We start from the raw sequence: 26,276 nt of genomic DNA, 5'->3' as shown, positions 1-26,276 counted from the left end.
CCCCATCGGGGGCTCGTACCCCATTCCTCCCTCACCTCCTTCCACTTACCCTTCCCTAGCCCCCCTTCTTATTGATGTACAAAATAAAGATAACGTTTCTTCCAACATTGACTCTGTCTTTATTGAACAAAACTGGGGGAGACTGGGAAAAGGAGGTGGGAGAGGGGAAGAGAAAGGCTGGGAGAGGGAAGGGCAACTAACATGATCAGGGGTTGGGAACAGGTCCCAGATGAAGAGAGGTTACAGAGACTGGGACTGTTCAGCTTAGAAAAGAGGAGATGGAGAGGGGACAGGATAGAGGTCTCTAAAAGCAGGGGTTGGGTGGAGAGGGTGCATTCAGAAAAGTTCTTCATGAGTTCCCATAAAGAAGGACTAGAGGACACCAAAGGAAAGGAATGGGTAGCAGGCTTGAAACTAGTAAGAGAAAGTTGTTCTTGACAAAGCAAATAGTTAACCTGCGGAACTCCTTGCTGCAGGAGGCTGTGAAGGCTACAACTAGAACAGAGTTTAAAGGAAAGTGAGATCAAGTCATGGAGGTTGGGTCCATGGAGTGCTATTAGCCAGGGGGTAGGAGTGGTGTCCCTGCCCAAAGTTTGTGGAAGGCTGGAGAGGGATGGCACGAGACAAATGGCTTGGTCACTGTCTTCGGTCCATCCCCTCCAGGGTCCCTAGTGTTGGCCGCTGTCGGCAGACAGGCTACTGGGCTAGATGGACCTTTGGTCTGACCCCCTTGATTTTCATGCACACCTGCTCCTGGGTGGCCAGGCTGGCAGCTCTCCTGCCCTAGACGGCCACTTTCCTGTGCCTAGTGCGGAGATCGGGTGGGTGGCTCTGTGCCGTGCCAGGTGCAGGGTCTGCTGGCTGGGTGCTGGCAGGCTTGCACCTGGCACGGGCACCGTAGCCAGCCTGTGCCCCTTTAAGGGGTTTGGGGCCGGGAGGGGGGCATAGAGTTTCCCTGGTGTTGGCCAGAGTGGACACCAGGGAAACCTGGGGAGGGCTAGCCTCCCACTAGTTCGAATTAAGGGGCTACACACCCCTTAATTCGAACTAGTAAATTCAAACTAGGCTTAATCCTCATAAAATGAGGTTTTCCTAGTTTGAACTAAGCGCTCCGCTAGTTCGATTCAAATTCGAACTAGCGGAGCGCTAGTGTAGCGGCTATGAATGTTAGTTCGAACTAACGTCCGTTAGTTCGAACTAACATTGTAGTGTAGACATACCCTTTGCTATTAGTCCAGTTTTCAAAGTTGTCCAGGTCTTATATGAGATTCTGGTCCTCCTCCATATTGGTAATACCTCCCAACATTGTGTCATCTGCAGATTTTATTAGTACACTCCCAGGCTACGTCTACACTGGCCCCTTTTCCGGAAGGGGCATGTAAATTTCACTAGTCGTCGTAGGGAAATCCGCGGGGGATTTAAATATCCCCCGCGGCATTTAAATAAAAATGTCCGCCGCTTTTTTCCGGCTTTTAAAAAAGGCCTACTTTGAAGTAGGAATAAGAGCCTCCGGAAAAGGGCACTTTTTCCGGAGGATCGGGGCCAGTCTACACGCTCTTTTCCGGCTTTTTTAAAAGCCGGAAAAAAGCGGCGGACATTTTTATTTAAATGCTGCGGGGGATATTTAAATCCCCCGCGGATTTCCCTACGACGACTAGTGAAATTTACATGCCCCTTCCGGAAAAGGGGCCAGTGTAGACGTAGCCCCAATGTTTTGTGTCAGGGTCACAAATAAAAATATTAAATAAGATTGGTTCAAAGATTGATCCCCAAGGAACTGCACCAGTAACCTCCATCCAGCCAATTCAATTTTCAGCATGAACCACTTTAATCTCCCATTGAATCTGTTCCTTATCCATCTTTTACTTCTTTTATTCATTCTTATCTTCTCCAGTTTAATATTTTCTCATGTGGAACTGTATCAAATCCCATACTGAACTCCAGGTAGGTTAGATCTACTGCAATCGCTTTGTCTAATCAAGTTGGCGTATTTAGCAACCCAGGGGGAAATGAAGCACAGAGACCAAGTGATCTTACACAGGAAGTCTATGGAATTAAATCCAAGTCTTATGAGTCCTAGTTTAGTACTTTTCTCATTGTGCCATCCTTCCTGTCCACTGGAGTTGATAGTGTTACAGCTAGGGGCATCTCCCACCTGGTCTTGTGCTCAGCACATGGACCCAAGTTATACGCTGCATTGGAAAACACAAAATAATTCAATTTACTCTTCTACAGCAGCCTGTTCATTTTTGAAACACACATTTCTAAATAAACCACCAGAGCAGCTAGTCAACTTTAAATAGTTTAATAATCCCACATTAACAGCAAGGGGAAAAATATGCTCAGTAAAATAGCACCATGAGACTGAATTGAAAAGAACCATTCACAAATGTCAGGAAGGGAAAATTACTGACCAACTCCTAAAGTGGCAGTGAAAAGCTAATACAGGCTAAACAACTTAAACCACAAAGAAAATATCCTTAAATAATTTAACAAACACATTTATTTCCCCCCCCCCAAAAAAAGATTTTGGGGTGCTCATTTTATAGGGTGTTTGGAATAATAGCCTTTTTATTACAATCACAATAATTAACATAAAATTTTAAAAGCACTGATGCCATAAAATGCACATACACTTAGCACCACTTTTAATATAGAAATAAAATATTGTCCGTAGCCCCAATCCTATTGAAACAGTAAAGTCCACCCTCTCTTTGTAATACTGGACTACGTGATGGGGGGAGGGGCGCAGCGCTACTGAGGTATATATTTCAGCTTGCTGTGCCGATGGTGTAATAACAGAGCCCACTGCTGTAGTGTGGTACATCTCATCCTAGAGATCTCAGGTCACTTTATCAAGGAGTATATCACCTTTTCTAGTTTATAGCTAGAGACACAGTGGCCCAGGCAGGTTAAGGCAAGAAATGCCAGTGCTGGGTGCAGAACGTTTGGCACCCAAATTAGCTGCTGACCATACAAAACCCTACACGCTTGCTTAACAATAAGCACTGTAAGTAGCCTGATTTCAACTGAAGCACAGGTATAGCATTTAGCAGAACTGGGGCCTAGGTGACCTCCCCAGGGGAATTGGGGGCATGCAGCACTTCAGGAAATCATGCAGCACACAAGGGCCCACAGACGTGCCCCAATATGGCTTTAGATGTCTACTTTTAAGTAGCCATTTTCAACCCAAGTGACTCTCAGTCATACAAGGCCTGCTCCAATGGCAACTGGTGTTTACAGACAGGCTCCCATTGACCTCCCTGAGCCCTGGATCAGGCCTACTGTGAGTCTGTGGCAGGGCCGGATCTCCTAGCTCCAGTCCTGGGCCAAGGCTCCTTGTCTATGGTACCTCTCTTGTATATGGGCTACCAGAGACAGGCTCAGCTGCTTCCTGAGCTGGGTACCTGCCTTCCCGTGACCGGTACGAAGGAAGTAAGCTTTAAGGAAATGGATGGAACTGGAACTGAACGGCTGCAAAGCCAGCTTAGGGACAGCATGGGAGCAGGGGACCAGAAGAGAAAGCAACCGCTGGGCTCCCCTTGTGCTAGTTAGGGTCTTAATGGCCAGCACATAGATGCTCAGTGGTTAGATGGAAATGAAACAGAAAGGTCAAATTTTCTTAGTCAAATTCCACTGATCTGAAACTATGTGCTAGCAGAGTTTCCCATGGCATCTTCCAGGGCAGCTTTAGACACAAGCTAAACAGACACTTCCCCTGGGACTCTCTAGCTAAGGGGATGCAGGAGTAATCCTGGGGTGCCTCCAGTCCCTCGGCACAGACTGGACCTAATCCCCCTCGTTCCAATCCTGTTTCTCCTTAGACATGCAACAGGCAGCATTTGGCCTTCCTGGAGCTGCCAGGGAGCCTTTTCTGCGGGCACTGACAGTGTCAAAGGTTTGGAGGCGTGTGTGTGTGGGGGGAGGGGGCAGAACTAATGGGAAACAACCCTGGGGGAGGTAGGGAGGAAGGGAACAATTTGGCAGGGGTACCAATCTCATCTACTTGTACACTGGTCCCTGTAGAGCCAGGTCTGAGTATGTATGCCTTGGTCCCCGTCCAGCCCTTCCAACAATAAGGCTGTGTCTAGACTAGCAAGTTTTTCTGCAAAAGCAACTGCTTTTGCGGAAAAACTTGCCAGCTGTCTACACTGGCCGCTTGAATTTCTGCAAGAACACTGACGATCTCATGTAAGAAATCAGTGCTTCTTGCGGAAATACTATGCTGCTCCTGTTCAGGCAAAAGTCCTTTTGTGCAAAAGCTTTTGCACAAAAGAGCCAGTGTAGACAGCTCAGATTTGTTTTGCGCAAAAAAGCCCCGATTGCGAAAATGGCGATCGGGGCTTTTTTGCGCAAAAGCACATCTAGATTGGCACGGATGCTTTTCCACAAAAAGTGCTTTTGCGGAAAAGCGTCCGTGCCAATCTAGACGCTCTTTTCCGCAAATGCTTTTAATGGAAAACTTTTCCATTAGAAGCATTTGCGGAAAATCATGCCAGTCTAGACGTAACCTAAGTGTTTTATTACCAGGCCCAAACTGTCACCTAATTAGGCTGTGCACGGTCCGCTCTCACAGAGCAGGCACTTGGTTTCAGAGCAGACATTTTTGGCCTGCTGCTGGAATGAGAAACAGCTGTTCTTAGAATTAGTCTAGTAGTTTCTCTTTACAGGACAGAAAAGTGGTGATTGAAAGAGCCCTTTTAACTAACTGCCGCTTAGGCCTGCTGATGTAGGGGCAAAACAGGCAGTTGACGCAGTGCCCAGTGATTCAAAGAGGTCCAAGACTCCCAGCTACCATTACTGCCACTGGGCTCTTTAAATCACTGCTGGAGTGCCATGCCATGAGCTCCAGGCTGCTCTGAGGGCCCACCACAGTCCGGGCAATACTGAGGGCTGGCTGCCCGTAGCCCCGCCTCTTCTGCCAGAGGCCCCGCCCCTTCTGGGAGTCATGGAGCTTCCCTCCCACACATTACCCTGGGCCCATAGAAGCTGTCACTTCTCCTGATGCCCCTAAGAGTGCAATTTTAACCCCACTGAAGCCAGTCTCAGAATTCTCATTGACTTCAAAGAAGCCAGAATTCACCTGAAGTATTTAGGCTGAAACACTTGTCTTCTTCCTGCAGGCTATTCTCTCCTCAGTGTCCATCCACAGCTCCCAGGAACTGAAGTTGTGTCCATGGACACAGGGAGGGAGGACTAGCTCTCTTCTTTGGTGACTCAGCTTTGCCAGCCGTCTCGCCTGGCTATCATTTGTTTCTAAATCCCAAGCTTTGTTCCTGGAGTGGGAAATAAGAGCTGGTTTTGTTGAGAAGTGAAGAGCTGCTTCACAGGGTGGCATTAATACTATGAACCCCTTCCCTTCCCCCCCCCCTCCTCTCCCAGCAGAATTAATGTGATTTCCCTGCATAGGAAGCCCACCCCGATGTTTTACATGTTTTCCTTTTTCATTAAAGCTACCCCATCAAGCTTCTCTTTTTAATAACAGCAGCCTTTTGGCAAAAAATGCATGTAAATTTCCAAGATCAAGACACTGCAAGAAACGTAAAATACCTCTCCCCAACTCAAGCAGTCACTTCCCGAGTACCAACTGCCCTCAAAATTAGATTCCACTGCATAGTCTCATGGAGAGAAAAGGGTCTGGACCTTGTTGAGCATGAACCTTTTTATACATTTCCCTGTATAGAGGTAGGGGGGTGGGTGACAGAGCATCCTTCTCTTCCCTCCCCCCTCCGTTTTCCTATTTATTTCGAGTTTTCTTATCCCCTAGTCATAACTCCAGTCATCTGAAGAAGTGGGCTGTGCCCATGAAAGCTCATGATCCCATCTACATGTTTTGTTAGTCTATAAAGTGCTACCAGACCATTTGCTTGCTGTTCTTTTCTGTAACAGACTAACTCGGCTACCCCCTGAAGCTCATTCACCCAGTGTATAGGATCCGGACTCTGTGGAAACCAGGGCTGCTTTGTTCTCAGCCATGTACCACGTGTAGGCATGTGAATGTACATCACTAGACATGATGTACAGACAGTCTGATGAGTTACCGAAGTGACAGCAGTGAAATGTCACATTAGCATGGCCCAGTTAACAAGCCAGGCTGCTGGAAAAGCCTGACTTCTGTAAAACCTGAGAAATGAGGTCTCAGGCTACCAAGGGTTTGGTTGGGTGTGAAGCATGCCCTACATTCCCACGCGAGTAGGGGAATTGAATCCTGGCCTGGCCTGGCCCAGCATCATGCTGTGAAATATTGTGACTGACGCCTCTGATGTTGAAATGGAGACAATACAGTGAGGCTATGTCTACACTCATGGCTTCTTGCACAAATATGGCAGTTCTAATAGAGATTGCCTATCTCCTAGAACTGGAAGGGACCTTGAAAGATCATCAAGTCCAGTCCCCTGCCTTCTCAGCAGCACCAAGTACCATCCCTGATGGATTTTTGCCCCAAATGGCCTCTGCAAGGATTGAACTCACAACCCTGGGTTTAGCAGGCCAATGCTCAAACCACTGAGCTATCCCTCCCCCAGCTCTTGCACAAGAATCCGCAGAGTGTCTACACTGTCTGCCCACTCTTGCACAAGGAAATTTACAGTACGGTGTGGTAAGAGAGGGCTCCTTGCGCAAGGTCTATGCTCTTTTTTAACAGGTGTAAGCTCTCTTGCGTGAAAGCTCTTGCACAAGAGGGCACTGTGGACGCTCGGCCGGGGTTTCTTGCGCAAGAAAGCCCTATGGCTAAAATGGCCATCAGAGCTTTCTTGCACAAGAGAGCGTCCACACTGCCATGGGCGCTCTTGCGCAAAAGCATAGCAGGCACATGGCAGTGTGGACGTTTTCTTGCACAAGAACCCTCACGCAAGATGTTCTTGAGCAAGAAGCCACTCGTGTAGACGTAGCCTGAGTGTACTGCAGAGGGCTGCCCTGCGAGGAAGTGGCACCAGTAGAGGCATTCTCTGGAGTTACTTGGAAGCAACAAACGCTTTGCTGCATAGAACTTCCATGTTTACTAGCCTTTATAAAGCACAGGGACAGCCACGGCTTATTTGCACAGGGGTGACACACTTCCAAACTACAGAGGCAAGGTTTTTACCAGGGGATTTAATCTGTTACTGTTATTTCATGTTTAACAAACAAAATATTACCCATGTTGGGGGCGGGGAAGGGATCCAATGTGTCAAAATGGTGATGTCTGTGCCGTGCACACTGGTTCTATGTCTGGGATGGACCCATGCCCCCAGCTTGTGGTGCCTGGTCAGGTTCAATACCTTGGAAGGCAATGCCATCAAGCGAACATGTGCTCTGGGGATGGATGTTTCAAAAGAGATCTCACTGAGGCAACAAGAAGAGCTGCTCAGATTTTCAGCACCACTCAACATTCAGCGGTTCCCACTGAGAGCACTGGAGAATGCCTCACCCTCATTGGGAACCAGGTGAGGATCTGTGCACTGGAAATCTGGGAACTTCATTCACATGCCTTCACAGGAGCTGAGTTTTTCCAAAAATCCGGCCCAGCTGGTGTTGGCTATGTTTGAAAATCCGTCTCGTGTGTATGTCTGGGTATGCAGGAGTTTAGAATGAGGAAGGACTTATTGTAGAAGAGATTGTCTTCCCAAAACCCAGCCTGGCCAATCCTAATCTTTATTCATTCTGTATATATGTACATCAATTTCTGCAGCCAGGCGGTCCTGTTAGCTTAGGAGCTAGCTTTGGGGGGCAGGTGTTATTGACCTCTTGGGATACACACAGAATTTCCTTCTCCAAATGCTTTGTTGCGCTCACCACTCTGGAAAAGACAAGACTACATTTTCCACTGCCCGTTGTCCACTCCTCTTTCCAAAAGGCTACACCGCTTTGACCGTGTTCCTCTAGATGACCAGAAACAGTGGCCTGCACATCCTCTCAGATTTTCTGTCCAGACACAACCAAGCTAATCACCTCCCCTGACTTCCTACAGAACATATCCCCAGCCAAGTACTGGAAGATCACTGTATTCCCTCAAATGGGTGTGGTCCATGCCCCCACGGCAGGGCAGCAATAGAACTCTGCTAGCTGAAGATGTCGAGGAGCATGCACTTGGCACTTGCTGGCCGCTTGCTTCTCCTGGACAAGCAGAGGCCCCGGTTACCAGGAATAAAATCTTTGCCTTTTGGAGTGGAACTCAAGAGCACGTACAGGGTACAGGGAGAACAATTCTACTGGAAACCGAATCCCTCTTCATCTTCTCAGCTCTCCTTTGCCTCGTTTGCAGAGCACTCCTCATGCTGAGAAAAGCCAGGCAAGTGGCTATTTATGATTAAAGTTGGTATCCTTAATGAGCAAGGAGAATATAGTTCTGGGAGATCCTACACTTGTTGTCTGTAACTTATTGTCCATTGTTAGCTGAACGCAGTGGGGACTAGCTATTTTTCAGTCTCCCCACGGCACTGTTTTCCCCAGTGCGTTTTAGCAGCTTGCAATTAGTGCCAGCAATCCCACTGTCGGCTTGTTTCTCACAGTCCCTAGTGTGCGCCACACAGTGCACTGCGATTTTCATATTCGAACATGGAAAGGAAGCCTGGAAAGGAATTCACCAGCTGAGCAGAGGTTTCACCCCTCACATGGGTTCCATGTCAACCACAACGGTTATGCTAGATATCGATATCATAGGTAAAAAGTTATTTTTAATTTTTTAAAATTTGCCCTGATGTTAGAACAAAACCAAACTCATTTCTCACATCAACAAAGAGATAATAAAAATAATCATTAATAATAATAATCTGACCGACCGGCAGCATATGTTGGCTTTGATCATTTCAAAGGCCTCCCATACAGAAATGCAAGAAGGCAACACTCCAAGAGCTCCTGGTAGCTTTGCTGAATTCAAGTTTTAGAAAGCAGACTGGAGAAAGTCCCCAGGGCTGCTTAGGGCCCTTTGACATTGCCAGGCCGGGCGGCCAGACTTGCATAGTAAGCACACTGAGAAGGATCGCACTGTCCATTGGCTCCCGGAGGTCCCTGTGGGCCCATGAGGCCTGGCACCCCTGCTTCTCCTTGTGGACCAGGTGCACCTGGCATCCCATCTTTACCATAGCCAGGTTCTCCTGGAAGGCCTGGAATGAAAACAGAGGGCCATTACTCTCAGGACTGACTCATGATGGGGACTAATTTAGCTACCACTACTCAAGAGAGAGATCTTGGAGTCACTGTGGATAGTTCTCTGAAAACATCCACTCAGTGTGCAACAGCAGTCGAAAAAGCAAATAGAATGTTTGGGATCATTAAAAAGGGGATAGAGAATAAGACAAAGAACATCTTATTGCCTCTATATATAACCATGGTATGGCCACATCTTGAATACTGCGTACAGATGGGGTTGCTTCATCTCAAAAAAAGATATATTGGCATTGGAAAAGGTTCAGAAAAGGGCAACAAAAATGATTAGGGGTTTGGAATGGGTCCCACATGAAGAGAGAATAAAAAGACTGGGAAAGTTCAGCTTAGAAAAGAGGAGACTAAGGGGGAATATGATAGAGGTCTATAAAATCATGACGTGTGTGGAAAAAGTGAATAAGGAAAAGTGATTTACTTGTTCCCATAGCATAAGAACTAGGGTTCACCACATGAAATTAATAGGCAGCAGGTTTAAAACAAACAAAGGAAGTTTTTCTTCATGCAGCACACAGTTAACCTGTGGAACTCCTTGCCAGAAGATGTTATGAAGCCCTGGATTTAACAGGGTTCAAAAAGGAGTTCATGGAGGTTAGGTCCATCAATGGCCAGGATGGGTAGGAATGGTGTCCCTAGTTTCTGTTTGTCAGAGGTTGGAAATGGATCACTTGATAATTTCCTGTTCTGTTCATTCCCTCTGGGCACCAGTATTGGCCACTGTCCACAGACAGGATTCTGGGCTGGATGGACCTTTGGTCTGATCCAGTGTGGCCATTCTTATGTTCTGATGGCAGCCACTCTGGGATCAGGAGGTGAACTTCAGCCAAGTGCGGAGGTATGTGGCTCAGGCCCATTTCGCCAGGCCAGGCCCAGTTGGAGGCACTTCCCCACATATCACTCATAGCAATGCTCACTTCCCTCACTGGTAATTTGCCTGCCTTGTGGTTCTAGGCTGGTACACGGAGCACAGTGAGGTATTAACAAAAAACCCACCTGGAATTCCTGGAGGACCAATTTCACCCCTCTGACCAACGCCGGTGTCTCCTCTCTCACCCTTCACACCTCTTTCCCCTGCAGGATACAACCCAAACAGGTTAGTGTGATCTACACAACCCAAAGAGGGGCCCTGATCCTGTCTGGAGCCATAAGGCCCCGCTGTCATTGGAATACAGACATTATGCAGAGAGCTCCCCAGTTCCTAGCTGACAGATGAGACCTGCTGGCTCAGGCTGGGACTGGTCCTGGAGAGGCTGGAGAGCTCTAGATGCCTCTCTGCATTCTTCAAAGGCCCTGTGCAAAGGTCAGTCTCATTTCTGACTCCTCTGCCAGGGACTGCTATGGCAAGGGCTCTTGGGGGCCCATAGCCTGAAACGAGGTGAGGCCGAGAGGAGGAAAGGTCCAGCTCATCATCTAGCAGGACTGTATTGCTGGGCAGCTGCAGCCATGGGCTCCCTCCCCAGGGCCTGGGATGCAAATCGGTTGTGTCACAGCACGAGATGTTTTCCTCCCCGCTGAGGCAGGCAGGGCCTGATTCTGCACTTTGCTGAGCGCTCAGAGCCTGCTCCAGCGGAGCCTAACCTACACACATTTCATTTGACACATGGGGATTACCCCGCCTACAGCAGTGAGAGGACTCAGAAAGTGCATGTTGCTCAGGCTCTTAAGAGTTTTGCTGGATGGAGGTCAGAGAGGGGTCCAGAGAGACCCTTGCAGGGTCCGACAATTGTTTATTGAACCAACGGGTCTGTGTGTGTAGAGCTTGTGAGCGACAAGCTGGGGTGTAAATCCACAGCACTCTAGCGTGCAGTGCTCAAATAGCCATGTAAGCATGCAACACAAATGATTAGGAGTTTGGAACAGGTGCCATTAGAAGGGAGATTAATAAGAGAGAGAATTTTCAGCTTAGACTAAGGGGGGATATGATAGAGGTCTATAAAATCATGACTGGTGTGGAAAAAAGGAATAAGGAAAAGTTATTTATTTGTTCCCATAACATAAGAACTAGGGGTCACCACATGAAATTAATAGGTAGCAGATTTAAAATGCACAAAAGGAAGATTTTCTTCACGAAATGCACAGAAAACCTGTGGAACTCCTTGCTGGAGGAAGTTGTGAAGGCTAGGACTTTAACAGGGTTGAAAAAAGAACTGGATAATTTCATGGAGGACAGGTCCATCAGTGGCTTGTTAGCCAGGATGGGTAGGAATGTTGTCTCTAGCCTCTGTTTATCAGAAGGTGAGAATGGGCAACAAGGAGTGGATCACTTGATGATCACCTGTTTTGCTCATTCCTCGGGGGCATCTGACATTGGCCACTGTCAAAAGACAGGACACTGGGCTAGATGGGTCTTTGGGCTGACCCAGATTGGCCATTTTTATGTACACCCTGTAATTGCCCAATAAAAATCCCAGGGAGCTGTTTGTCCTGCTGCTATTTCATTGTACTAAGCACTTCAGAGTCATCCCAAAGCAATAACATGACACCACAGATCAGCGGGATACTTACATAAAGGGTGGCTCTCTCCAAATTCTCAGGATGCATTTTACACCGCACACATATTTGTTATTCCTAAGCCAGAGAGCTGCGTCTAGACTGGCATGATTTTGCGGAAATACTCTTAATGGAAAAGTTTTTCCATTAAAAGTATTTCCGCAAAAGCGCGACTAGATTGGCATGGATGCTTTTGCGCAAAAAGTGCTTTTGTGCAAAAGCATCCGTGGCCATTCTAGATGCGATTTTGCGCAAGAAAGCCCCGATCGCCATTTTAGCCATCGGGGCTTTTTTGCACAAAACAGTTCTTCCCTGTCTACATGGGCCCTCTTGTGCAAGTATTCTTGTGCAAGAGGGCTTTTTCCCAAGAGGGAGCTTGAAAATATTTGCACAAGAAGCACTGATTTTGTACATTACAAAGTCAGTGCTCTTGTGCAAATTCAAGCGGTCAGTGTAGACAGCTGGCAAGTTTTTGCGCAAAAGTGGCTGCTTTTGTGCAAAATCTTGCCAGTCTAGATGCACCCGAGATGTTTCTGAGAACTGTGGTTTGGGAAACAAAGAAAAAAAAACTGATAGAAAGAGTTCTCTGCAAATACTGAAAAAGGGGCAAGTATTGTTTTAAAAGCAGCAGAACAAAGCAGTTCTTGCTGCTCTATTCCCCTCGCTCCTCCCATACTTACTCTCTAAGAACCCTTGGGAGCTCAGAACGCACAACAAGCCACAAAGCTTTGGGACAAGTACCTCAGCATTCAGGCTGCCTCAATATGTTCTCTGATTCACTCACCTTTTGGACCCACTGGGCCGGGGGGTCCTTCAGACCCTGTCTGTCCAGGCCGGCCTGGTTCTCCTGATGGGCCTGGTCTTCCTGGGAGTCCTTCCTTGCCAGGAGGCCCCGGAGGCCCTGGTCTGCCTTGTGGTGCTTTAATATGTGCTGGCTGCATCTGAGCCATGAGGTAGGCTAGTTTGGCTGATGATAGAGACAAAGGTGGTTTTGTTAGGTTAGAACAGTGGTGGGCAACCTGTGGCCCATCAGGGTTCTGTGTGTGGCCCATAATACGTTGTGTTTTCTATTGCCTATGCACAGGGTTGCCAGATTCTGCGGGTGCCCCTCCGTGGAGGGGGTTTTCCCTACCAAAATTACTGAATTGACATGCATACAAAGCAAGGGCATGTGAAGTGAGGTAGGTGTTGATTGCACACAACAGTGTGAGAGCCGTGTGCTCCCTCTGCATTCAATCAAAGCACGTTCAAACGGCACACCCTGCAAATTATATTCTAGGTATATAAGTGTAGTTAGCAAGTGTAGCTCCCAGGAGACCATCTTGGTTACGACAATCCTGCAGCCCTCTGAGCTGAAGAAGGGCCACTCATGCAGCCCACTCACTAGCCCAGGGTGCCCATTGCTGAGTTAGAAGGCTCTGAGAGACAAAGCCAAGCGAACACAGGCAATAGGGCCAACATAAAATCATGTTTTCACTGCCGAACTCTTTGTACTTTACAAACTACTTCCCCTGGCTTCCCCATACAGTCCTGCAGTACCAGCCAGGATGGGGCATCTCCTAAGCCTTAGATCACTTTAACCAACCACTCTGTTGTCCCTGCAGTCAAGAATATTTTCTGAATCTCTCCTGCAGACTTTTTCTTCCTAATCCCCATCACATGGCTTGTAGAACTGGTTATTTCCTTTCCTGCCGCTGCATTGTTACCTGGCCGGCACTCAGGCAAAGCTGAGTTTGTGACATCATAATTATTTCCATGGCAACAGGCTCTGTTCCCAATAGGGTAAAATGAGAACGTGGGCTGGAGGGGGCGAGTCCTTGTACTAACAGAAGCATCCTCCGTCTCAGTAACTAGAAGAACGTTGGCCAAGACAATTTCACTTCACAAGTTGCCCTTTTCTCAAGTTGCTTCCCTCTCAAAATTGTCCTTCAATGCTTGAGGACACAAAGCACATGAGCTGGGGCTGTACAAAGCATCTTCTGGAGCCCTGGACATGGGGTGGCTTGCCTGGTATCGACACTTACCATCTAGCTGCTTTCCTAACTCTTCTTGGATGAGCCTTCTCAGAGTCTCCAGTGAGGGAGAGTCCCCCTGGGGAGAAGAGGAATAGCGATATCAAGAAGGGCAAACTAAACCCTTCCCCGGGGGTGCTTAGAGAAGCTGCAAAGAGCCTGAGTCAGTTCCCCCTGGTGGAACCGCTAATGCTGAAGAGTCTTTCAGGGAGCTCACGGGGGGCACAACTTACCTACAATTCACACCTTGCTGGGAAGTCCAGGCCTGGATTTATTGGTTCAATGCATTTCCAGCACAACATCCACCACCACAAGTATCTGGTGGAGATTAAAATTACCCCACCCTAATGGGACCCATCAGGAATACCACTGAGAAAATACTGCCACCTTTCCACATGTGAATCTTCCTAGCTGTCAAAGTTAGACAGGACTCACAGATTTGTCAGACCGCTCTGTTTATTCAGCAAAGCTGCTCTGCCAAATTAACCCAGAAAATGTGAGTACCATACAAGGTTCAAACCCCTTGATTTATACAGTCAAAAGAAAGCCAAGTTAGCAGGATTAAAAGGAGGGGCAAAACTTCACATGATTAGTGTGAGACTTAGTCAAGTATCTTCATTTCAACATCAAGCACACAGTAATCTCGGGTCCATATCTCCCTGGTTATCTCTAATTGCTTTCTGCTTAACACTTAATGTTCCTTTTCCTGTTAACTCAGGCCCACCTGGCTAGCACATTGATCTGCATACCTACAAACAACATTAACATACTTTTCTTCTTCCTGTTCAGAGACAAACAGTATTCCTTCAACTTATTCAATTATTACAGCACAATTCATCTTTCTCTTACATTATAATTCTTTCTACTTTCACATAGTGAAGGTGCTGCCGCGTGGCCATATGCTGTGCTTCCCTCCCACAAGGGGGCAATCAAACTCATCGTCTAGATGATGGTGTTATAGGCATTGATTCAGAATGTGTAGCAGCACACAGAGATTGTAGCAATCTGACCTCATGCCAGATGCATCTACACAGAATGCAAACCACAGTTTCTTCCTGGCTTCCCCTTGTTTTGATTTCCGGCCAGATGAAATTTGAAAGCAAATAGAGTGAGTAATTATGTACTGCCTGCCTAAATTCCCTTCTGGAATTCCAATGGTAGGTTGTAGTTTTTTCCCCTTCCCCTTCCACAATGTTTCCTCTAATGTTTTTATCCATGTGCACATTTTTTCCATCTATGTCCAGAATACATTTTCATGTGTTCCTAGGCTTGTGTGAATATCCACTACCGATAGAAACACAAAATCTACCTGTGTGCACTCTACTAATCAGCTTGGGTACGTCTACACTGTAGAGCTATTCTGGGATACTGCAAGTATCAATATTCCACATCTACTGAAGCAGCCTGTTATTTCAAAATAGATTTCAAAATAATCTATGCAAATAAAATACACAATTTGCATAGCACAAATTACGTAGCTTATTTCAAGCTAAGGGTGTTGTGTAGATGCACCTCTGGGTAGTATCTGAATTTCTCCAGAGCCACTGCACAAGCTCACAGCTTTCTGTGAACACTACTGTCCTCTTCTCTTCTGTGCAGGTGAAGTGTGTTGTTCAACATCTGTTGTATTGCATCAGAAGTGAATGCATTTGAGGGTACAACATTGTATAATCTGTGCTGTACATCGGTTTTGTAAAAAGCTTTAGGACTCTTCTGAAATTAAAGTTCTTATTCTCCATTATTGATTGTAGAACACATTCAATATTTTTTGTAAAATTAAACTGTTTCATGCTATTAAAATTATACAAAATGTCTTTCCCAAATATGGACAGCTTGGTCCCTTTGCCCCCTATCTCCACGCCACACATTAAACATAAAGTAAAGACATCCCCCAGTGTCAACAGAAGTGACCTCATTACAATCAACATATGTTTGGAATGCCTCTTCCTGACCAATTTAGAAAATACTTTTCAAAGTTTAGACATCTCTTCTGAAACCCAGAAAAGGAATTTGTGGATTTTTCCATTGAAGATTTTTTCAAAAGCTCATTACTTTTAGTTGTTTTCATTATTCATAACTCATTCCTGTATTTCATCATGTGTCTGTTGTTAGCCAATAAAGATGTGCTTTGTCTAAAACGTACCCGTTCTTTACATCAGGGAATATTTCACTTCTAATTCCTGTGAGGTAAAAGCCTCAAGGCAGAATTAATTTCTCAAAACATTTAGTCCACTTTTACTAGTATAAAATATTTGTCCTCACTCTTCTAAATACTCAGTCTGCAGGCACTTTAAGTGAGTAGTGTTATTTGTTACACAGAACCAATTATTCAAATATAATGTGAGCTCTTGAATTTTCATGAGCTAGTTCCAATAACAGAACCAGGAATATATCAAGGGTCCCTGTAGTACATCATCCTCTCTTGTATTTCTATGGTATGTATGGGCCAAAAGTGACGGCATAACCCAGATACTGTTCAGTGCTAACCCAGGTTTGTAATCTGATATGCAGAGAATTGAAGCCTGCGTAGTACCATGGGAAGCACACCATTTAAAATCCTTTTTGCTTTTTACTAAAAATACAGAAAAGAAGCAAAAAACAGGTACCGTATGTGAACTGTAAAGTATTAAGTCAGGCTTTCATTTTTATCAATCTCCTTTGTTTTCTTTAGCTGAGGTTGATTTTCACTTGAAATCTCACTGCTGGAAAAGATCTTGTGCTGGGGAAGATGAGGGTTTTGTGGGGCGCAGGGCAGTGCAATTTCACAGGGCCCCCATGTGACACGGCGCATGTGCCGTGGTGCCACGGTGCATGCGCGGGGCCTCTTGAAGCGCGGGGCCCGGGGCAGCCGCCCTGCTCGCCCTGCCCTGTATCCGCTGCTGCCTTGTGCGGTACCTTGTGTTATCAGACCATGCCAAAATGGGGCAAACTTCTACCTGTTTTAGGCTGTTTAGGACATTGCTTTTAGCTGCCTCTTTCTGGTTACAGGGCTTACAGCAGTGTTGTGAACTATATTCTTGGCCAGCAAGGCCAGACTCTTATTAGACAGAAGAAAAAGGTAGCGAGAGCTAACAAAAAGAAGAAATAAATTAGGGAATGAAATGGGCACATTGGGGGAGAGATGCATCCACCTCTGGAGTTGACCGTGGCACCTGCTGAACACCACACAGCAATGCCTACAGCAGTTTCGTATAGGAAGTGAAGGAGATCATATGCATCCCACTGCAGAAGTTTCAGGCCAGGAATATTTTCTTTCCCCGACTGGAATTTGCCAACCATCCCCAAATTAACTTTCTCTACTTAAAAAACAAAAACAAAAAAACACGGGAATTTCAATGACCTCAGTTGTCCAAGATCTCAGTTTCCTGCCTTGGTTGACAAACACTCCGGTTAGTGGTGGCCACTTAATTCCAACATGGTTTAGCGGGAGATTGCCAGCAGGTGCAGCATTCCTTCATTGTGTGCAGGGGATTCAGAGCGATAGAGGGGAGCCCTACTGCACATACGCTCCATGCGTACCTAACAGAGGAAGAACGTGCTGATAGCACTGCAGAGTAAACTGCGACTCCACACAGGTCGCTCCGCAACAACGTCGGGCTGTGGTCATGTCATTAAGGGAGTGTTTCTATACAATTCTCTGGAAGCTCACAACCACCATTCTTACCCTGGGTCCGGGGAAGCCTGGCTGTCCTGGAGGTCCTGGTGGGCCAGCTTGTCCACTGTCGCCTGGAGGTCCCTGGGGACCCATCAATCCAGTGTGGCCTTTATGGCCAGGTATGCCAGGATCCCCAGGCAGGCCTTTCTCTCCCTGTGGGCCCTTGTCACCTTTGACGCCAGGATCTCCCTACCAGAGAGAACCAGCATATCAATACAGAAAACAGCGTGGCCCTTCTTCCCCAGCCTAATGAAACACAGCATGGTTACTGGGCAGAATGGAGCAGGTTGCCAAGTGGCTCTGGCTCCTACCCCTGCGGTGAGTGTGTGAGGGGTGACCCATACTGCCACACCACGTCAGACACCCTGGTAATCTTCCAGCTCACGTTACACACGGAAGGGGCAAGAGGACGGAACAGGGGTAGAAATGGGCTTGAGGGAAGGGGCGGAGTGGGGTGTGCATGGAGCAGAGACGGGTGGGGATGAGGTGCGTGACGGGGGTTGCCCTGGGTCCCGTGCCTGGAGCACTGGGGAGCAGGTTGCACCTGGCCTAATCCTCCCCCCCCCGGTCAGGGACAGCTCTGCTAGTAACACATCCCAACACACCCTGTCTCCTTTGGGTCCATGGTTGCCTGGTTTCCCGGCGGCGCCCTGTAATGAAACAATAGGTATGAGTACACAAGAGCTAGCCATATATAACATTAATGACAGGATGCTAACCCTTGGGATGGCGCCCAGGCCCTCCAGAAAATGAAGGCCTGTATACGCCACAAATCCCTGCGTATGACACATTTATTTATTCTTGTCAAACCAGTATCTCAGGAAGAAACTAGCGCAACCCTGGTGTGCATGCCTGGTTCTACCATTGAACAGAGACACCAGTAGGGCTCTGAAAGCAGGAACTGAACTCACCTCTTTTCCGGAAGGCCCCTTCTCTCCTGTGTCTCCCTAAGAGAGGAGAAGAAAGTACATAATACACAACACTCACAACAGTACAACAACGCAGGCCCCCCCAAAGTCACACACCAACAACCAGTCCCCATTCTTATCCCACAAGTAAGGTGATTTCACTTGCTTTCTATGGAATGGATAAGAACACAAGAACGGTCAGACTGGGTCAGACCAAAACTCCATCTAGCCCAGTATCCTGTCTGCCAACAGTGGTCAATGCCAGGTGCCCCAGAGGGAGGGAACACAACAGGTAATCATCACATGATCCCTCTCATGTCACCCATTTCCAGATAAATAGAAGCCAGGGACACCATTCCTACCCATCCTGGCTAATAGCCATTGATGGATCTAACCTCCATGAATCTATCTAGCTCTTTTTTTAACTCTGTTAAAGTCCTCATTTTCACCACATCCTCTGGCAAGGAGTTCCACAGATTGTGCGCTGAGTGAAAAAAAGCTTTCTTTTGTTTATTTATACCTGCTGCCTATTGATTTCATTTGGTGACCCCTAGTTCTTATATTGTAGGAATAAATAAATTACTTTTCCTTATTCACTTTTTCCACGCCAGTCATGATTTTATAGACCTCTGTCATATCCCCCCTTATTCTCCTCTTTTGTAAGCTGAAAAGTCCAAGTCTTTTAATCTCTCTTCATGTGGGACCTGTTCCAAACCCCGAATATTGTGTCAAGCACAAAACGTTATAGATCATTAATCCTTGGATTTCTGATACTCTGTCACCAAGTGACATCTTCCTGATTGGTGAGCCAGGAATCCAATGAGTCAACACTAACTAAAGGGAGTCCCTATGGTCAAAGTGCATCTCCAAATATACTGCCTCCCATGTGAAAGATCCTAAATGTAGGGAATCAGCCATTCCTACAAAGCAAGCAAAGGTGTTGAGATGGATGTATTGTTAATAGGGGCTTCTAGTTTTTCTTGCCATACAGTTCACTTTGCTCCTGAATGTTTTAGCAGCCTCTGTTAAGTTTTCTTGAGCTAGTTTCCTGAATTCTTGGATAGCGCGGTTAGGTTTCAATAAAGCACTCCCCATTTACCACTCTCTTCTATTCTGTATATACCATACCAGAATAAATAAGTATTATAATTTCTCTATTTTGGCATTCACTGCAGGATCTACCACCACAATATTGAAGCATGGGACTGAAAAGGCAACACCAGTATCACTGTGGCTGATGTTAAGTTCTGAGCACATTTTCACACAACTAAGGAGAATAGAAAAGCATCTGTAACACGTATAGGTCAAATTATGTGTATTCATATAGCCTTTGAAACACCTCTTCCCTGATTAGATTGATAGTGTGTTTGTGTGTGTCTCTGTAATTGATACATCTCGGATAAGTTGGAAGTGTGTGTAATCAGTTGCACAGGCACGAGGTGTATTTATTACATATCAGTGCAAACAATCACGTGCTGAGGGGCATATCTCTTGCCAACCAACCCAAAACTGGGACGTATTCCAACATTCCAAAACCGCATAGCAGATATAAACAGCTACTTTAGTTTTTAAAGAAAACAAACTTGTTTCTTCTTTCTCCTCTCTGCCACTAAAAATGGTTCCAGCTTGAGACAGGCTAGGGAAGATTCAGTCCTGCGCTAGTGTGATGGTTTTAAAGTCTGTTACCCTGTGTCACTGAAGGGCTGGAAACAAGAGCATTAACTTAGTGGGGAAGGAGAATCCCAGCTTCTCACTGGGATCAGACATTTGCCTCTAGATCTGGAAGGGCCCAAGAGACAGGATTTTAAGGGGTTGATATTTTTATGTATAGAAAAGCTGTTAGATCACGTCAGGAAATATTTTACGTTTAAGTTACAATATACATGTTGAACCTCTAAAATCTGAAATTCTCTGGTCCGGTAACATCCGTGGTCAGGCATGACCACAGATGTTCCAGGATCAGAGAGTCTCCAGAGGGTGGGGGCCCAAGAGCTGGCGTGTGGCTCAGCTGGGCTGTGAGAGGGTCTGGGGGCCAGTGCATGGTTCAGCTGGGTTGTGGGGGAGGGAGGGCAGGAGCTGATTTGCAGCTCAGATGGTCTGCGAGAGATGGGAGGGGGGGTGGCAGTGCCAGGAGCTAGCACGTGGCTCAACTGGGCAGGGGGAGGGAGGGAGGAGTGGAGTGGAGAAGGAAGCCCGTTGGGAAGGCTGGCAAGGGGGGACGTTAGGAAGCAGGGGGCCTGAAATGACCTCCCCTGGTCTGGAAAAATCCCTCATCCGGGACCAGTCAGGTCCCGAGGGTGTCAGACGAGAAGGTCCAACCTGTACCTCTATTGCTGAGCCTTGGACAGTTGGTCTCAAGGTACCTAGGGCCTTTAGCCTTAGTAAAAGAATACAAGAAATAGTCTGGATATTCTTAATCGCTCTAACATATTCCAGCTGCAGCTGTTCTGTAATATCCATGGCCCATGCAGAATGCTCTAGTGAGTGATGTGACTGCCCCAAACTCACACTGTGCAAAACATTTAAACCACTCCTTCATGAATACCACATTCCTACTCAGAGCCTTAGGATAGGTGTCCTTACTACAAGTGGAATGAGGAGTAACGGTAGTTCGAACTAGGAAGCCTAGTTCGAACTACCTAGTTCGTACCCCGTGTAGCTGCGCTGCACGGGGTTCGAACCAGCGGGGTTTTAAAAATGGCGGCTCCCCGCTTATGCAAATGAAGCCCGGGAAATTCAAATCCCGGGCTTCATTTGCAAGTGCGGTATGCCTACATTACCCTCCTAGTTCGAACTAGGAGGGTAGTGTAGACATACCCAATGAGATTATACTCCTTCTGTGGGCTATGGAAGTGGACATAGTTCTCTTTGAAATAATACACAGGGCTCCTTGGAATACCAAGAGGGCTTCTGGGTAGTTAGCAGAACACACAAGGCTCCAGTGATATTTTGTCCTTCCCTCCTCCAGGCTGAAGAGTGAAAACCAGGGAGTGGGTGAATAACAACCACTTTGTATCATTCAACTGATCCTTACCGGAGGGCCTCGAGGCCCAATAAATCCAGGAAGTCCAGGACTGCCATTTTCTCCTTTGTTTCCTTTTGGGCCCTTGGAAAAACAAAATGAAACATGAACACCAGCAGCTCCTTCCCCCATCACCTTTTCTGAGCTGCCATAGTTTGTGGAGAAACTTGAATCCTCATCTGCCCCTCCTGTTTTTTCTCAAAACAAAGTCCCTAAAACTCTGCACGGTGCACTGCTGAGAATATTTGTGTGAGTTCAGAAAGAACTGGAAGTTAGCTAGGCAGGGGCCCACAGAAGGAAACACCTTATGTTCTAAACTTGCTGTGGGGCTGCCCTTTGTGTTGGGGGGTGAGGGTCATTTTACCAATGTTAGAGAAGTTGGATAATATCAATGAGACCAAAGCCATTCGTGCTGACCAACACTGTGTCAGCAGCATACACCTTACTTGTGTCATTGTTAAGAACATGAGAGTGGTTCATTGGGTCAGACCAGTATCCTGTCTGCCAACAGCACATGCTTCAGCAAGCATAAATGGTACAGGGCAGTTATTAAATCATCCAGTCCCATACAGTCTCTGGCCTTTTACCAGTTAGAGGCCTAGGGATACTCAGAGCATGGGGTTGTATCCCTGACCATCTTGGCTAATACCCATGATGGATCTCATGATAGTACAATGTTCACAAGACCATAATACATTTTGTATCAAGTATTACTTGTGAGGTATCATTTGAAAATGTATAATCTGCTGAACATTATTATCCTGGTAACAATTATACAAAGTTTTAGGATTCTACTGTATGGCATTAATAAGTTTAGAAAGACAGGCCCAAAACAGTTCTTCAAAGACACACTGACATCTCATCTAGGTATTGACAAAGCCAAGGGGACTAGTTAAACAGCCACTATTTAGCTTGAAGTGAGAGCTTTACATACTGGCAATGAAAACAGCTAGATGCCCCCTGTAAACAGATTGGCTGTTGCCTGAACCCCAAATGGAGATAACGTTCAATGAGGAGAAAATGATGTAAGAACAGAGAACACACACAACACAATTTACCCCTTCCCCTCATCTCTATTTGCAGAAAGTACAATGTTAGAAAGATAAAGGAAGCATCATTGAACTGAGAAGGTCCTGACTCTTACTGGTTATGCCGTTGGCTTTTGTCTGAACCTGAAATCCCAGTGAAACAAACTGTCCGGACAGAGGAGCTCCAGCAAGCAAGAAGGGAACTGACCTGCATTTCATCAGAGGCACTGAATACAATGGGTTTACTATAACTAACTACTGAACCCAGAACAACTTTGGGGAACAATAAAGGAAAGCCTCTTCAGTGGCCTTCTAGCACCTCAATGCTGGCAGACTAGTCTCACATACAAAAGGCCCCCTGTGAGGTCTGTCCCCTGCTATGACCTTGCTTTAAGCTGTTGCCTGCCATTTCCCAGAGTGAGTTGTTCTAATGCTACTTCCCCCCTCTCCACAGAGGCTGTTGCCAGCTCCCCCAGGCCTCTCAGCCTCTGTGTCACACTCTGTGGGGGCTGATCTCAGACAGGCCAGTCACATTAAATACATTTGTAAGGCTGTGACATGTAACTCTTGTCTCTGGGCTGGGTTATAAATTACCCCCATAATTGTATCAACATCCCTGACTCACTGTGATACTTACTGGGTTACCTGCAGGACCAGCTTCCCCTGGGGCACCGGGTGAGCCATTCTTGCCCTGGATTGAAGGGAAAAAGAACAGACTGGGAATCAAAAAGGATGCAACTGGGAGCTTCTTTGTGGCCACACATTTTGCCCAGACAATGCAGGTTCTTGCCCAGAAAGGTTTTCCCCACTGCCTCCAGGACACCTCCAGGACACTGGCACTCAGACGCTAAATGGTGCCCTGATTCTATGGTGATGGGCACATTAGATAACACTGGGTAGGTGGCTAGATGTGACCCTTAGCCTGATTAGGACAGAGTTCTGTTGTAGACTATGATAATATCTAGTGGATGAAGCCTAATAAATGTTTTAAAAGAAAGTACAAATCATTCATTGGTGATAACAGGCTTTCTCCACGGTGAGGTATGAGAGTTCCTTTCAATCTTATGCTACCACCTCGAAGAATAGTGAAGAACAGATGAAGAATGCTTATATGGTACCTCTCCTCCTAGGGTCCCTGCTACTCAGACTTCAGAAATCACAAGTACAATTCTCCTCTGGGATCAACGTGCAAACACTCAGCTCTGACATTCTCCTGCATTCTTCACTCAAGGATCACTTTGGCCATCTCTCAAAAGCAGCCACCTCTGAACCAAAACACAGCAGCGTTTCAAAAGCGTGCAGCAAAATGGTTCTTGAGTTAATTCAGGCTGATGAGCAAGAATAGGTTCTCCTCATATCTCACATTCATCCAGGAGAAGTTCCAGGAGGAGCAACATGTGACTGCATAGGTAAGAGTTTGGCCTTATCATAGTGGACCACAAGTTGAATATGAGTCAACAGTGTGATGCTGTTGCAAAAAAAGCAAATATGATTCTAGGTTGTATCAATAGGTGTGTTGTAAGCAAAACTCGTGAAGTCATTCTGCCGCTCTACTCTGCACTAGTTAGGCCTCAGCTGGAGTACTGTGTCCAGTTCTGGGCGCCACATTTCAAGAAAGATGTGGAGAAATTGGAAAGGGTACAGAGAAGAGTGACAAGAATGATTAAAGGTTTAGAGAACATGACCTATGAAGCCAGGCTTCATGAACTGGGCTTGTTTAGTTTGGAAAAAAGAAGATTAAGGGGGGACATGATAGCGGTTTTCAAATATCTAAAAGGGTGTCACAAGGAGGAAGGAGAAAATTTGTTCCTCTTGGTTTCTGAGGACAGGACAAGGAGTAATGGGCTTAAAGTGCAGCAGGGGAGGTTTAGATTGGACATTAGGAAAAAAATCCTAACTGTCAGGGTGGTGAAATATTGGAATAAATTGCCAAGGGAGGTGGTGGAATCTCCCTCTCTGGAGATATTTAAGAACAAGTTAGATAGACAGCTGTCAGGGATGGTGTAGACGGAGCTTGGTCCTGCCTTGAGGGCGGGGGGCTGGACTCGATGACCTCTTGAGGTCCCTTCCAGTCCTATGATTCTATGATTCTATCCTCTTACAAAAAAATTAAAGTGTCAAAAATGGTCACAAACCCAAAATCCCCTCCTCCTGCCCCTCCCCCCCACATTGGTTTAGGTCTATCAACCCATTTTGTTTCAATTTTAACCTGTTTTCCCTTTTAGTGTAAATTGAGTAACATTTGGAAATGAAACGTTTCAAAGAAAAGAAACCCCCAAGCTTCAACAATCTCAAAACAGGATGTTTTAACAACCCAAACATGTTTTCTAACTAAATCTTTTTCGAGTCAGGTGACTCATTAAATGAAATTTGCATTTCCTTGACTAAGCAGCATCTTTCAGTGTAAAACATTTCACTGAAAAATTTCAGATCAGCACTACTTGGCATCTCAGTTTCACATGATAGAAACTCCATCCCCACGGACAGAAGGACTCTGCTCCTCTGAGAGACATCTTTGAGATGACAGCCTGGCCCCTTGCCTCAAGCCTGGTAGCATACAGGAGACACAGAGATGACCTGGGAAGACAGCCGGACATTTCTCTCACACAGAATCCTGAGGTACCATAACGATGAGTTGTTGGATTGGATTCCATCTCATTTAATCCCTCATTCAGTCATGGGAGACATGTAAACCAGGCATAAGGAGAGGGCAGAGCCAGTACACCATATATGGAGAATGTTGGGGATAACTGGAGAATGTTGGGGATAACTTCTTGACACAGGTGCTGAAGGATCCGACCAGGGGCCATGCACAGCTTGACCTTCTGCTCACAAACAGGGAGGAACTAATAGGGGAAGTGGAGGTGGGTGACTACCTGGGAAGCAGTGATCATGAGATGGTAGATTTCAGGATCCTGACCAAAGGAAGAAAAGAGAGTAGTAAAATACACACCTTGGACTTCAAAAAAGCAGATTTTGACTCCCTCCGAGATCTGATGGGCAGAATCCCCTGGGATGTTAACATGAAGGGGAAAGGAGTCGAGGAGAGCTGGCAGTATTTTAAAGAAGCCTTATTGAAGGCACAGAAAGAAACCATCCCAACGCGTAGCAAGAGAGGCAAACATGGTAGGAGACCGGACTGGCTTACAGGGGAAATCCTTGGTGAACTTAAGCACAAAAAGGAAGCTTACAAAGAGTGGAAACTTGGACAAATGACCAGGGAGGAGTTTAAAGGTATAGCTCAAGAATGCCGGGGGGGTTATCAGGAAGGAGAAAGCGCAAATGGAATTGCGACTGGCAAAGGATGTGAAGGATAACAAGAAAGGTTTCTACAGGCATGTTAACAAGAAGAAGGTGATCAGAGAGGGTGTGGGACCCTACTGGATGAAGGAGGTAACCTAGTGACAGATGATGTGGGGAAAGCTGAAGTACTCAATGCTTTCTTTGCCTCTGTATTCACGGACAAGGTTGGCTCCTGGACTTCTGCGCCAAGTGACGCAAGATGGGATGAAGATAGACAGCCCGTGGTGGGTAAAGAACAGGTTAGGAACTATTTAGAAAAGCTAAACGTACATAAATCCATGGGTCCGGACTTAGTGCATCCGAGGGTACTGAGGGAGTTGGCAAATGTCATTGTGGAGCCTTTGGCTATTATCTTTGAAAAGTCGTGGAGATCGGGAGAAATCCCGGATAACTGGAAAAAGGAGGCCAAGGAGGTTGGAGCTCCAAACAAGGGAACAACTGCAGTGCTTTAGTTCTCACTAGGGGATATTTACACTGGTAGCTGCCAAGAAATGGGAATCCTCTCTGGAGTGAAGGGAAGTGAAGGGGAGAGCCCATGAGCCAGAGGTTCTCAGATGGTTACATCCATCTATCTGGGATTTTTATGCGGTGTTAGGACGGTTATACCTACACACGAATCAAAGCCCTCAACACCCTGTATCCAATAACCTTCCCAGCTCATCTGTGAGGAATCAGAGCATGCAGCAGAGCCAGGCTGTGGGCAGCCTGACAAGCACA

General features: G+C 46.5%; 1 protein-coding gene across 1 annotated transcript in view; it reads right to left on the bottom strand.

The window, feature by feature from the left end:
- Positions 1–2,289: 2,289 nt before the first annotated feature.
- The window catches only part of COL22A1 (collagen type XXII alpha 1 chain), a 316,194-nt gene continuing 292,207 nt past the window's right edge, over positions 2,290–26,276 (bottom strand). Inside the window, exons 57-65 of the mRNA XM_075920074.2 lie at positions 22,894–22,947; positions 21,241–21,312; positions 18,210–18,245; positions 17,904–17,948; positions 17,308–17,487; positions 13,656–13,722; positions 12,416–12,598; positions 10,135–10,212; positions 2,290–9,083 (exon numbers count right to left, since the gene is read on the bottom strand). Coding sequence (XP_075776189.2) covers positions 8,896–9,083; positions 10,135–10,212; positions 12,416–12,598; positions 13,656–13,722; positions 17,308–17,487; positions 17,904–17,948; positions 18,210–18,245; positions 21,241–21,312; positions 22,894–22,947 — 903 coding nt within the window. The 3' untranslated portion in view covers positions 2,290–8,895. The remainder of the gene's footprint in view (positions 9,084–10,134; positions 10,213–12,415; positions 12,599–13,655; positions 13,723–17,307; positions 17,488–17,903; positions 17,949–18,209; positions 18,246–21,240; positions 21,313–22,893; positions 22,948–26,276) is intronic.

Source organism: Pelodiscus sinensis, chromosome 2 (assembly GCF_052426305.1).
Source record: "Pelodiscus sinensis isolate ZL-2025 chromosome 2, ASM5242630v1, whole genome shotgun sequence".
Taxonomy (NCBI): Eukaryota; Metazoa; Chordata; order Testudines; family Trionychidae; genus Pelodiscus; species Pelodiscus sinensis.
Note: the sequence above shows the minus strand (reverse complement) of the source record. Positions and strands in the feature narration are given on the sequence as shown.